At 38.3% G+C, this 15,249-nt stretch overlaps 1 protein-coding gene across 1 annotated transcript in view; it reads right to left on the reverse strand.

Moving 5' to 3' along the window:
* The window catches only part of PRKAR2B (protein kinase cAMP-dependent type II regulatory subunit beta), an 83,025-nt gene that overhangs the window by 20,936 nt on the left and 46,840 nt on the right, over positions 1–15,249 (reverse strand). The window contains exon 3 of the mRNA XM_042018351.1: positions 303–355. Coding sequence (XP_041874285.1) covers positions 303–355 — 53 coding nt within the window. The remainder of the gene's footprint in view (positions 1–302; positions 356–15,249) is intronic.

The following is a 15,249-nucleotide window of genomic DNA, read 5'->3' on the forward strand; positions in this document are numbered from 1 at the left end:
TTATGAGGACATCAAGTAAGGGTTTTTAGAAGCAGGTGCTCTCTGGGTAAATATAATTGCACAAAAATGTTTTCTTAACCATGTACCACAGGTTTGGTAAATAAGAATAATACATCAAATCCTGCATGGGTGACTATTACAGAGAATTTTTAAATGTTTCTTTAACACAAAACCCCAAGAGATTACTAAAGTATATTATAATAAGGATGTTTTTGGAAAGGAATGGTAAAGCTGGTTACATTTTTCCTCCTAAATTTAATGCCTGAGAATTGAAAAAGTATTTGACTCTAAGCATGAAGTACCCTGGATTCTGCGTCGTCCTCCTCCTCATCAGGATTGTAAGCTTCTGCACACACTGAAATAAAAGAAAAAGGATAATCTTAATTCAAATTACAGTAGTGTTTCACAAGATTTACAGAACAGAAAACTCATTGTGTGGCACAGCAATAATACACAGTAATGTCACACACTCAATCGAGAAGACACTGCTTAGAGTGTCCAGAGCAGGTCAACTCCAAACTGCAGACAAAACAAAGCTACACTTGTATCATTTTTGGATATGTTTTCCCTATTTTGAAAGACTGCTAATACACTTCCCAAATTCTCACCTTACTTGTTCTAAGTATCTTACCTTACTGTCATTTTTTTCTGATGTCTAAATTAATTCTTTCTCTTAGAATTTAAGCTATCCATACAGGATACAGATATTGGATAATTCCCTTCATCTGTGTAGGTTCAAGGTGGTTTAGAGTGTGTTTCTTTGATTGGTTGGTTGGTTGTCTCAAGCTGTTTTGCTGGGGTTTTTTTGCATACTTGAAAACTTTTCGCTCCTACCTACCCTTTACTTTCGAAGCTAAGTAATTTTGGTTCTTCATTTTTTTTCCTTACAAGTCATGTTTTTCAGCTAACTATCTTTATTGCCATTCCCTAAACTCCCTCTAATTAGCTATATTTTTATTGAAATGTGATGCTCAAAACTGATCCCAGTATTTGAACTGAGCAGAGTACTGAATACATCAGATTAATTACTCCATATATTTTACAGGCTATATGTCTTTTTCATACATCTATCCCTGCCTTCTTTACAACAGCTTGACTATGTTTATTCATGTAATATTTATGACATATATCATTTTCAAAACCCACTGCTTAACCATCTGTCCTGTGCCTGTATATGGCTATTCTGCCCAAGTACAGTACCATACACTTACACCTGCTAAATATCTTTATTTTCAAAGCCATTTCAAGATAATTTTCAATTCTAATCCCGTTCTCTGGCATCCTTCCAATTCATTCTCAACTTTGTGACAACTGCAAATTTAAGAAGCATATTCTCTAAAACATAATCCAGATTATTGCTGAAAAAACAGATTAGTGTCTAAAATAAACTCTTGTGGAATACACAAGTTAAACAGCAGTAGTTGCTTGGGGTTTACCTTATCCAACCAGTTCTGCAACTATATCCCATGCAACTTGCATATAAACACTGCTTGATGTTCCCTAGCTTGTTTATAGGGGAGTCTTGTAAGACAGCATTCAGAAGTTTCTTAAAATGAAAATGTAGGGCATCTGCTCCTTTTCTTTTATCCACAAGTTTTAATCTCTTGTTACAGGGTATTAGATAGTTCCAACAAATCCATGCTGATTGCTGTTTGTTACTTTCCTCCAGGTATTTACAAAATGAATATTTTTCTGTAATTTTTCTAGGAACAAAAATGATCTGCAAATCTGTGACAGGACTCTTCCATCCATAGCTTCCCCCTCCTTTTAAGGATGTGTTTTCTATTTTTCTGGATTTTTTTTCACACTCATTTTTCTTCTTCAGATTCTCAATGGTAACTGCTAACAGGGCTGAGACTAATTTAGAAAATTCTTCCAGTTTCCAAGTATAGCAAATCTGAGGCACAGCTAACCTGGGAACACCTAACACACTAAGTACTGCATGATTTGTCCTTTCTCTGTTCTAGGCTGTTTTCCATATACTCAAAATAACACCAGTGAAGACCAATGTGCTTCTGTTAAGCAGTAGAGCAGCACTTTCCTGGAACATGCTCTTACCAAAAATATACTTCCAGAACAATTTCTGTTACTCCTCATGTACACTTATTGTACACAATCTTTTCTTGTACACATTTTTTGGTCTTGGCTTCTTTGATGTGTTTTGGGATTTTTTTCTCTACATCTTTTGCTATTCTTTTGTATTTGCTCTGAATAATCCAAACTAGTTTTAATTTTGTACATGGTTCCTTCTTGTGCTTGACATAAATGAGCTGCTTATATTTTAGACAGATTTATTTTACTATGCATTTTTTCCTTCTATGCTGTCTCAATTTGCATTTTTTTCTCTTTATCTGTAATTTTTCTTTGGGGAACAAACAATTCTTTAACTTCTTTTCTCCAGACTCCTTTCTGAAGAGGTTATGCCCACAGTCCTCTCATATCCCCTTGAAACCTGTTGTTCTAATTCTTTTACCTCTTTCCTTTCCTGAAATCCATGAGTCCTGTCATTGCAGGGTAATTCTCACCCAACCTGCCTTTTCTCTCCCTATTCTTTAACAGTTTCTCCCTTAAGCTGGTATCAAATATAGCTTCCCTTTAGAATTCTTTTCCCACTGTCTCAAAATTTGGTTGTAAGTGCATTGCAAAGCATGTTGGTAGTCTCCTTCACTGGCTTCCAGCAGGTGACTGATTTATTAAAATCCCTCATTCTCACCATCACCTCTACCCTGACAATAAAAATCCCCACCTACCTGATCTGTTTGGTGGTCTGTGCAATGCCTGCATAACAATGGAGCCCATGAGCTTTTTCCTGTTACTGTTACTCATAGAGCATCTGTATATCCAACTCCCTGAACAGCTGGATCACAGCACAGATATTGGAATCAAAATATACAACAGCCTCTTCCTCCTCCCTGTCCTCTCACCAGGTCTGTGCTATGCCAGTTCAGTCACAGTGTTGCCCATGGATTAAGATTTGGTGTCCTCTGGTTTATTCTCCATACTTCCTCTGTTATTATACAAACAACTTATGAACTAGTGACCAGGGACCAGGCAGACCCATCAATCTCCTCACTACCACATCCAATTGAAAAGATTTCATGGTAAAGCATATCATTGCACATATTAAGCAGAGTCCCAAAGGAAGTCTTGGTCCCCACTCTATCAGGCGCATAACTAAAACGTCGATTTTATAAAACTTGGCATCTTCAAAAACTTAATGAAATTTGACACAAGTCCCTCTGGAACTGACTGAGATTCCTATCCAGTTTATTGGAAACTGGATTTGGTCCCAAACAATTACAAATGCCCACAAAAGGAAGTCTGCAATCTCTTGAACTATAATATTTTGCCTCTACATAAACAAAATGTTCCTACTGACTGTTTAATGGTACTACAGTTACTACAATCTTGTCAGAAATAAACTTCGGGGGATTTTATTTAAATAGCAACAATAATAACATGCCAAATAAGCACCATATAACCCCTCATAACGTAAATCTCTGTGTTGTTTCAGCTGTGCCCCAGTGCACGTATGTGTACACAGGAGCCAACAACCTGTGTTACAGCACAGTGTGCTGCTGGGTGTATGAAGAATGTGTCTCAACCTGACCTACAGGTCCATCCTGTCCTTACCTCTAAGTGAAAAGAGTTAAAACAAATCAAGAATTAAATTTAACAGCTTTGATACTGTTAGGCCAGAACAGACAGGTCTCAGAGAGCCTGGCTGAACAACAGTCTTCCAGAACACACAAAAGAAACTGAATTTATTCTCGTTCATGCCCATCCTGAATCACCTTATCAGTCCCTTTCATGTAGGAGGACCAGCCCAGAAAGAGAGTATATTCCTGAGGTATTTATTCTCAGTCATCTTGTTTCTCTGCTCTAACATCACTCTTCTCTGCTAGAAACTCATTTCAGTCAGTCTCAGTAGCTACTATCAGCAGGTTCCTTCATTATATATTTCTTCTTTATCACTGGTTATGGACAATATGTTTAAGAACTGCTGTTTCTCCTGGCTAGTGCCCATAGGCCCAAATTCTAAGAGGACTTACTCTTATCATCTGTGATGAGAAACTTACTCTTCTGGTTGCAAATCTGTACTTATTTTGCCTTCATTTGGGTCAGAAAGACAATACCAATGCTGTGAATCTGCTGTTTTAAATATGGAAATTCCTTTCATTTATTGCTTATTTCAGTAACACATTCATTTCTAAGTGCATACCACTAGATGTCTCATGGAAAAACTTGATACATTTTGTTTTGGTTCTTAAAATACCGTTTCTGACATTACTGTGGTTCACTCAATTTTATGACATGAACACTGGATTTTGCCACATGAGAATCCCACCATCTAAAACTGAGATGCCTTTTACACAGACATCCATAACCTGCACAAGTCATCTGGATTCCGGTTACAGTCAATGGAGAGAAACCAGGCCTTTTACAAACTGATTCTTCTGACCTATATTATATGCCCAGACTAAGATGAGATTAATTAAAAATGTGGTTTATTCATTGAGGCAAATCCAATCCCTTTTGAGATGAGTCCTAGTAGTTATAAAAAGCTGCAAGCCTGGTTTTCCCCACTTCCCCATTTAGTATGTATTTCCTGGAAAACAAAGAAATTCATCATCTGATGACGATGACAGGCTGCTCATGCAATAGCACACCTCCTGTATTCATTTCATGTATTCCAAGAAGACACTCTGTGGTCCCCATCTCTTTTGCCTAAGGCTTGACTGGCACCACAGACATTAATTATTCTGAATGACTGCACTGCTGGTGGCTGCAATACTCATAGTGTTCAGTATTTTATTTTTTTACCTCTCTAGTTCATTCCACATCCCAACAGTACTCAGTGCATGCTGACTTTACCATGCTCAGATGCCCTGCCATGTTTTGCTCTGTGCCACTGCTGAGTGCAATGCTCACGTTGTTCAAAAAGCAGTCCTAATACTGTTCTTGGGGACCTATTTCATCCCATACATAATTACAGCATTAAAAAATAGTGGTACAAACACCATACATATTTCTCCGCTAGTTGCTAAGCTCAACTAAGTGAAACTATTTTTTGTTTCAGTTTTTCCATCTGAGGGTTATGTTTCACATATAGTTCCCCAAGATGGACACAAACACGAGCAAACCCAAATACATCAACACAAAGTATTTGTAGGAAAAATGAACTGTCAAAAGACAGTGTATTATGAAAATACACATGCACTGAAATCTGCACACTACTCTAGATGGATTGCTTTGTCAGCAAGACAGAGGTAAGCTTTGATAATTTCTAATTCATCACTCCAAGTAAAATCAATTTTCTGCTTTTCACCTAGTAAATATGCTTTATATTCAAAATCAGCAATACAGTCACTTCAGCCATGGATGAATTCTAAAATGAAAATTAACATACAGTTGGCATTGTAAGATCACAAAACATGTTAGTCATGCTCTCTCATTCCCTTGATGCATCAGAAAATTAAGCTATCAATAAAGAAATCGATGAAAATTCATATATAATCATTGAATGATGTATTTTACTCAAAACATGGCAGGAAAACCAATCAATATGTGTGTACTCTTTTGAAACTACAGAACCCCCAAGTCATAAATTGTATTAGAAAGAATTTTTCGAGAGAAGAAGAGCTGTGAAAACATTTTTTCATCCCATTCAAATCAAGACTAAAGTTTGGCCAGCATGACTATCAGGCTGGAGCATGAAAACAGACCATTTCTAGCTGCTGTAGCTACACCAGCATGTCATACATGCCTATAAACATCCCGATCTATGGCAGCTATGCCCATTCCCTCATACAGCAAAAACGTCACTTCCCTGGTTTGACTATATGAAAATTGCTAAGGTGACTTAATGACAGTGTGAGGTTTTTCCTGTTTTGTCAGGATTTACTTCTCTTGAATGAGAAATATGGTACACAGAGACTCCTTGCAGAGCAGGTGGTAGTTCCAAACTAGATTAGACAAATACTACTGGACCTCCAAAGTTTCTAACATGGAAACCTATTTTGTGACATCTCACCAGTTCCTTCCACTACAGAAAGAACTAGCAAGACAGCCCTGCACTCCAAAACTCCAATTCCATAAGTAGTTTTTATTTAAACAAAAGCAATCCTTGGAGGGTGGTAGCAGTGAGAAATAACTGGTCATGGTCTCTGATAGCTTACAACTATCAAGTACCATATTATTTCTGTCTTCCTGGTTTTGACTGGAAAGATCTTCCACATGGAAGATGCAACTGAAGAGCTGTAAGTAAACATAAGACTGAAGAACAGTGCAGAGAAAAGTTGTTCAACTCTCTCATCTGAGCATAAAATGAGATGAGATAGATAAAATTTATCTGATTTCCATGCATGATATAAGGCAATACCAACTGGCTCTGCTGCTGAGACCCACAATTTGTTCCAAACCCTGGAACTATTTCAAGACGTTAAGATTACTTTAAATATGAGCTAATTTGGAACAAAGCATGATCACTGGGGCTATCACTTCCCATGATACTGTCAAAAGTCTGTGAAGTGCCTACTCTTGAGGGGGTCACTAAACTGAAACTTTATTTAGGCATAATTAGGTGCATACACAGAATGCTTGAAACCTTGCAATTCTGTGTTATTACTCTTTTAGACATAGAATATTTACCTTAGAGATGCTATCCAAGCTGGAATAAAAGTATGTATACTCAGAAAAAATGGTCTGGCAATCAGAGGGACGTGCATATTGTAGGGACTTCCTCATAGGCAACAAACCAAAATTAAAGAAATTTCCCCTCCAATCCACCTGACTTAGGAGATAACAACTTTTGAGCAGTCGACTACCTAACACAAATAACTAAGTGTTCAGAACGTTAGGTTAAAAATCCAAAGCTGGATAAAATCCAGGCAGCTTGTTTCTTCTTAATTATCAGGAAGGTGGTCTTCAGTTCATTAGGCAGGAACTGACTGAATCAGAGTCTTAGGAGCACTGCCAATACAGTCTGTTTCAGGATCAGCTTCTCGGGAAGGACAGTTACCTACTCTTGCTGTCAGTGCTCAGACTGCAATTCTCCAAACACTGCCTTCATAGTCATGAGCACCTACCAAATACCAGGGTTGTGCTCAGCTACACAGCTCAGTGGCAAAACCTTCATTTTGCCAGAGCAAGGAAGACCTTGCTCACCCTGCACTACATGCTTGCAAGAAATCAGAGTCACACAATCAACTTTTCTACAGCATTTTGTCTTGGCCATCTGCTACCAGTGCTATTTCTAATGTGCTATTTCACAAGCTATTTCCTCAAGCATTTCTAAAAAACATGAAGTATCTAATAAAACATGTAGCATCTTGAATGAGGTCCATGCCTATAGTGAGTCATAAAACCTCGCAAGGATTCTCTTCAAAAGTCCACATGGAGTTTATTCATATTTCAAAAATCCTTGCAACGAAGCAGAAGTTTCATCAAGATTCTACTGATCACTATGAAAGCACATTTGAAGAAACATGAGAGCCCCTCAAGAGACATTTTCGGATAACTTTATCCCAGTTGAGTTATTCATGTGTGGACACCTTTGCACAAGTGCCTTAATATTATCTAGTATGTAAAAGTGATAATTGTGATGTGTTAGACCCTAGCAGCTTCCTCTGTTTCAAAGCACTCTGGATCACAGCTAGCACACTCATTGCTGGGTCAAAGATGCACACTACTCCCTGAAATCATAGGGGTTTGAATCACTAAGCAGGCCCCTTCACAGAAACTATCTATTCAAACTTCAGCATGAGGAGCTGAAAGACTTCCCTATTTTTAAATAGGGCACCAGAAGGGAGCTTTAACTGAATTTCCCTAAGGACTTCCACAGTACTCAGTCCTCTTTCTAGTCCTATTTCAGTTCTTTCAGTAATTGTGCAATTTATCAAGATGGAGCTAAAAAAAAAACAACAACAACCCCAGCCAGGCTTCTGGCTCATGGTAGTAGACAGTTTTGCTTGGTGTCTCAGGAAATGCTTGATTTCATCTGTCTGGCTAGTGAAAACCAGCACAAACACACATTACAGTGTCCAGAACATTGCAGATAGTTATTAAACAATAAAGTCATCACAAAAGTAGGATGTATTTCCACTAGAAGAGTTTGACAATATATACCACGTACTACAGTACTTATTCTATAAGCTTTTCCAGTACAGCATAAAGAGTAGCACAGCATATAGCAACATACTGTACTCTGGTGTTGACTTATGTAACCTTCTGTTCCCTTTCTCATACAAGTCCAGCAGTTCACAGTGCTACAGTGTGTTATTTGGGATATATATAAAATATGCATAAATATCTGACAAAGTCTGAGCAGACACAGAGGTCTTCGCATACATTTCAATTTTATATTTGCTAATACTACATAATAGAAACAGAACTCTACCCAGTTCTTCCTGCCATATTTAGTACTTTATATCAAATCATACAGTGATGTGATCACATAGTACATCAATCACATATATTTTTTCTTATTGAAAAGTCAGCATTAGGATGATGTCAGAGAGACTAAATTATTTTCCCACTAGAAATGTCATCTCTTACACAGAATGTGAGTAAATATAAACTGCAGCTGTTAAAAAAACACCTTCTGAACAATGCAACCTAATCTTTGCCTATTTTGTTAACCCACTTAAAGAGGGTCAAAAACAAAAACTGTCTGGGACAATGGTAGCACCTCTTGGATAACATATTTAAGAAGGGAAAAGAACCTGCTGTGTAACAGCAGCTGGAAGACAGGAGTGAAAATACATGAGAAAATCTGTGTTAAAGACCTGCAAAGAGTTACAAAGACTAATGAAACAAAAAGGTGGTGGTTGTTCTATGAAACCACATATTTATGGCTATTTTATATGCTAGTGTTTAAAGACTAAAACAAGATCTTGATAGCTGTAGGAGGGATGTAGTGAGGGGAAAAAAAGGGTTAGGAGTGACAAAGAAAATAATCTGTGATGACTGGACACTTAAAGATATGAAAAGATTCACGAAAGCAGAAAAAAATTATGTTAAGGGGAGACAACAGAAGGTGACCTCCAAGACAAAGACTCATGTAAAAAGTGACTGTAGGGAGAGTAGAGACAAAGCCAAAACTATTGACTCTGACAAGCTTGTCTTAATGTCCTGCCAGGGGATTAAACTGATTTAACCAAGACAAAGTGAAAAACCTGCCAATAGCAGGTATTACAGTTTGGTAGTACGGTATATGGTACAATCTAACATCCAGCAAAATGGGGAAGGTACACATAATTCCAAATCTAAAATACTCCTATGAACCTTTGGAATGATGTCTAAGTCATGAATACAAGAGTTCTTCAGAGGCATGCGTCAAAGCCTGTGATCCCACACACAGTGAAGATTTGGTCTGGGCAGCTAAGGGAGTGCAAAATTCCATCTCAAACAGGCTTCACAGAAAACCCTGCATCCATATGGGATTCAGAATAGCATGCTGAGAATAGGCACCTAAAAAGGAGGTAGAATCATCCTTTTGAAAGAATGGTTGCTATAGCAAAGTTACCTTTGGTTTTCACCCTGTGGGACCAAGGGAAGGAAGCTTAAAACCACCCTTCCCATTTTCCAGAAGTGCCCTACATTCTACATTCCAAAGTACTCTGTAATGAGATGCTCCTCATTCCTCCCGGGCCCAGGCTGCTAGGCAAAATGAAATGAGGGAATAAGCTAACGGAGCTTGTGTCCTGGAATTTTAGCATGCTGATTTTAGGTATGTTGGCTTTGGTTGAATGGCTAAGTCATGCTCACATAATCCTCTATAAGAAATATGACAAACCAAACTTACTAAACAGGTTCCAGATATAACAGGAAGACAGGTAGACAAAAAACATTATGGAAAATATTTCTGCCAAGTTTTGAAGTGGTTGATTTTGAACATCTGTTTTCTCAACAATTCCAAAAAATAAATTCAAGATGTTTTGCTGACAGGATTCTTTTCAAATAGCCAAAGGAAGTTTAGAAGACAAATCAAAACTATGAAATAATATATATGCTGTTTTACTTTTTCACAGTCAAAATATAAAGTAGTTATGAAACAATACTGGTAACTACACACCAAGGTAAAAAAGCAAGTCCCACATAGCAATCAGTACATGCTCACCTTCATCTGTAATGGTGCAGACAACCATAACAAGCCAAAAGATGGGCTACAAAGATTATCATTCCAAGAACAGGGACAATAATCACTCTGAAAACACAGATTACCACACTTACATTCCCTAATAAGAGAAGTTGTCCATAACTGTGGGACTACTTACCACTCAGAACTAATCTTTTTCTAAGAGGAAGAAAACCCCAAGCCTCCACTCATTCAGCTAATGACCTGTTACTACTTGAAACTAATATTTCTCAGGAAGTCCTTAGTCAGTGCTAAATGCAGACAATGCATTCTGATGACTTAAAAAAAATGCATTTTTTATTTTCAGCTTTCTAAACACCCTCCAACCCTCCCACACATACACATTTGGTACCATTATGAATAATGCTAAAGACTACTGTATTCAAAAGACTAAATGGGTAAACACACAAACACATCTATCTTTTTCCTGCATACTGTGAAACCAGTTTTATTTCTTCTTCTTCTTCTATCTATGGATCTTGCAGAATTCCAAAGTTCTGTTTCACTCCTTCTTGTTTTATACGACTATAAGAGGATGCAGAATGGCTGGATGAGGTGTCATCAGCACACATAGGATGCTGCAAGGTGTTTTACTCTTTTATGCTGGTCACCATCATTTAACTCCATTTTCTCAGTACCTACTTAAAACCACACTGCACTTGAAGAAAAGATGAACCCATGAAAACTAACCTATGTATGCAGGAGGAGTTCACTAATGAACACTTGACAATATGACCTCAGACAGCATCAGACTGACAAGACAGTTGGTTTGGACTTCCCAGTCTATTCCATACCTAAATGACTGTGATCACAAAAGCATCCTTCTCCACCTGCAGCTGATCAAGAAAGATTGAGCTCTTTCCACGTAAAGAAGAAATTACTAAATTGCATGAACGGCCTCCTGACTTCTGCAGCAAGTTTTTAATAATTGCATCATATTATTTGGAAAAAGCTGACCACATCTTCACAAATACTTTGCTTCTGTATTCCAGTGCCTGTTACAGTATTCTCCATTTTCTGCAGAGTTCCTTGTTTTACACAAACCTCAGCTCCTAGTCTCTTGCCTTAATACATAGGATCTGCACTGGGACCAGCTCTTGCATTCTGCTACACAACCACGACCTCACATCAATTCAGCAGAAAATTAAACTGTCAGACAACAGGAAAAAGTTCATGAGTGCAAATACAGCGAATTTCTCAGCAACTGAATCCATATCAGAAAACCTCTGAAAAAGTGGACTGGCCATTTTGAAAACTAAAAATTTGTGCTTCTAACTTGGTTTCCTCTTGAAACTGTGCTGTGCATGCAAAACAGATCCATACTTTCAGGAAAACAATATACACATGAAATTATTCTTACTGAATGGAAGGGAGGAAATATTTTTATTTCTATTTTTATTTCATGAGTGAAGAGAATAACACACGTTGCTTCTGTAAGATAAAATTCCTTTAAATTTGAAAGGGCAAAATAATGAAGAATTTACTGAAACCAATATCCTAAGAAATCCTGTATCCCAGGTAACCACTTTTCACAAAAGCTCCTAGAATTACAGCACAAATTAAACAAAGAGTTAACATCTCACTTTGCCAGGTGCTAGAATTCTGGCTTATAGTTCAATCTGTTTCTCCCAGGAAATGAGACACCTACAGCTGCTTTTCAGCAACAACTCTGTTAATTATCAAAGAATAAATGAACCCTTAGTGTAAGACAGAGTGGCATCTAGCTTCTTCAGCCAAAACAATTATTTGTAACAGAATGTTCTTTTAGAGATCAAACTTAGAGGGAATAATCAAGGCCATAGAGAAAGATGAAGGTACCCCAAGGAAATTGTATTCTTTTATAAATGCCCTGTGTGTAAGCAGCAGTGCTAAAGAACTTCTTGATTTAATTTGTATACAGTTCCCTCGAGACTTCTAGAAATTTCAGGTTTAATGATTAAATAATCATTCAGTGTAAAAGTTACCAAGATAACAGCACAGCTAGGAGATAACAAAAATATTCCAGCTGAATGAACCACACTGAGTTGAATGAATCAGGCTGCTGAGGTACCCACTGGTACCACTAGCTGGTATGCTAAATAAAGCTATTCTAATTATAAAGACATAGAAAACAATAAAAAGTAATAAAAATTGAAAGCTACAAGTGTTGAAAATAAACAGTTCCAGGCTTGGAATATTGTGACAAATGAATTTGGAGGTACTACACTTTATATAAACACCTATAAATCAGTGTGGGTTTTTTATACTCAGGGGCCTTTCAGTGGGCCAACCAGTAAAGCAAAGGGAAAGTTATTTACAACTAGTTGAAGCTCTCAAAGTTGCACAGTACACACAAGCCAGTGTATAGATCATTCAAGTCTGGTGAACATTTTCCATCTTAGACATGCACAAAGAGAAATGAATAATATGAAGAAACTGAAAAGTCTGGATAATGGGATTTACAGGAGAATGATCATCAAAACATGGAAAAGCTCCAGCAGCTGCAAACAGCCAAATGCATAATAGACAAAAATGCTATTGATTGTAGCTCTGAGCATGCTATTGGTGTTTGTACCCCAATGCCTCTAACATTAGGGGCACCAGAGTTCATTACTGTTTCATGGTAAAGAAACTTCTGTGTAGCTCATTTGAAACTATTTTCACAGAAACAGCTAGGTTGGGAAAGACCTCTGACATCATCAAGTCCAACCTCTGACTGGTCACTACCTTGTTAACTAGACCATGGGACCAAGTTCCATGTTCAGTCTTTCCTTGAACACCTCCAGGGATGGTGACTCCACCACCTCCCTGGGCAGCCCATTCCAGCGTTTAACAACCCATTCTGTGAAGAAATTCCTCCTGATGTCCAACCAAAACCTCCACTGGCACAGCCTGAGGCCATGTCCTCTTTCCTTGTTGCTAGCTGCCTGAGAGAAGAGGCTGATTGTATCCTGGCTACAGCCTCCTTTCAGGCAGTTGTAGGGACTGGTAAGGTCTCTCTGAACCTCCTTTTCTCCAGGCTGAACACCCCCAGCTCCCTCAGCTGCTCCTCATCGGACTTGTGCTCCAGACACTTCCCCAGCTCCGTTGCCCTTTTCTGGACACGCTGCAGCACCTTGTAGAGAGGGGCCTGAAACTGAAAGCTGATATATGCTTAACATCTTGGTAAGCCAGTGCTACAAAGTGTCAACACAGAAGCTTCATCCATATCACAAGACTTGAAGATCCATGGGCTCCACTGGTCTCATCTTAATCATGACAAGTCTGGAAAAAGACACTTTGTTAAGAAGTCATCTTAGGAACGGCATCCCAATCAGTTTTGTCCCAGAGGTGCACAAAGTGGTGCTTGCCCCTGGCAGTGACCGAGAGGGTCACTTAAACCTCAGACACCTGACCCAGGTGAGGCCTTGGTGGCTTTCATGGCTCTACTCCTGTGCAACACATGCACCTGATCCCTTCCCTTGCTGAATTTAAGAGAACAGCAAATATAGCATTCATCAGGAATGCATTGCTTTCTAAACAATAAAAATACTTCTCATATGGATCAAAGGTGGAATTCAAACCTCTCAAGTCTCACAGCAATAGACATAAATTATAAAGACATTACTGCTTTAAACAAAAAACAGGATCCACCATGCAGAAGAAAATCTGCCTAAGCAGAAAGTGGTTCATGTCTGCAGAGTGGCTAAAGGATCTGACACATCTCTGAGCTTGTTACAGCTTACGCTGTAACCCACTCCTCCTTCCAAGGATGAGGGAGCATCAGGTATCAGGTCCCTACAGATACTGCCAAGGGAAAATAATGTGTGATCTGCAGTAAGGAGGAGGATGTAGTGATGACACTGTCAATATTCATGTAGAGTATCATTCACAGAAAAACACAATAATTTATTGATGATAACAAAACTCTCTAATAGAGACATGAATTCCTACTGAAACACTTACACCTTGTAAGAAACAGGCTTTTTGCATTTTCTTTTATTCTTTTTCAAGAACAGTTCAAAATAAAGCGTTTGCTATTATGCTGTCACCACTGAAAATCTAAGAAAAGGCACAGTGTAAGAGGGAAGATAAAAAAAATTCAGCGAGCTAGTAATGAAATTTTAAGATCTTCCTCACCATATAAATCCATTCATAACTTCTAAGCAAAATACACTCACCTTTGAAAATTAAAAAACTTTTAAAAATCAATCAAACCTTCATTTAAAAAAAAGTATAAACATTACCACAGGTTTCAGTGGGCACAGCAGAAGGCCCACAGCATATTTTTAGGCTCTCATGAAGTTAAATGTTTTTAACATAATACACCCATAAAGGTGAAGCCAAGTAATGACTATGTGGCTCTGTAAGAATTAGAGACAACACATAAAAGCACTGTACAGAGAGCACGGGTAGCCTGTGGGACACAGAGAATGGCAGATATACCAGAGATAAGAGACTTTGCTCCCTCATGCTGGTACATCTGTCCCCCCTAGTATCTCTGTTAGAAGGTAAAGAGATACAGCAGACAGTTCCCAATACATGTCTGTGTCTGTACCAACTAATCAATGATTCAACTGGAGAACAGAATAGTCTTCATTGGACACAATCCGCCCCAGAAATAAGAGGACAACATGAAGTCATGCCACTCCCAGTTCACTTTGTGCAGAACACAAAATAAAAACGTGGGTTAAAACCCTCCAAAAGTTATGATGCTAAGCATTTGGTTGTTAGAAGAAGTGTACATGCTCATCCCTGGTGGCTAGTAACAAATTGCTTCTATTAATCCAGCCAGCTCAGAGTTACATTATTCCCTTCCGTTAAGTCACTTACGTATGCTCTACCCACTGCATCGATGTGCAATTTCATAACCCAGTCATTAAAGTGCGCTGATTTTACCTTAGGAAGGAAGGACGGTGGTAGGTCTAACTCTGCAGTCATGAAACCAACACCAGGAAGAAAAATTGAGAAATTTCATTAAAAAGAAGTATTCATTAAAAATGGCAGCATGGGGATGTAAACGCAGAGTTCCTGCTGGCACCACTCAAATGATAAATGCACTAAGAAACCCAGTCGTCGGATGTGATTGCAACCAGTCTATAAATAGAGACAATTCCAATTGCTCATATAAATAATGCCTTTGCAAATGATCC

This window comes from Corvus kubaryi, unplaced genomic scaffold, assembly GCF_017639235.1.
Source record: "Corvus kubaryi isolate FWS band 111438036 unplaced genomic scaffold, C.kubaryi_AGA036_p1.0 137, whole genome shotgun sequence".
NCBI classification, from domain to species: domain Eukaryota; kingdom Metazoa; phylum Chordata; class Aves; order Passeriformes; family Corvidae; genus Corvus; species Corvus kubaryi.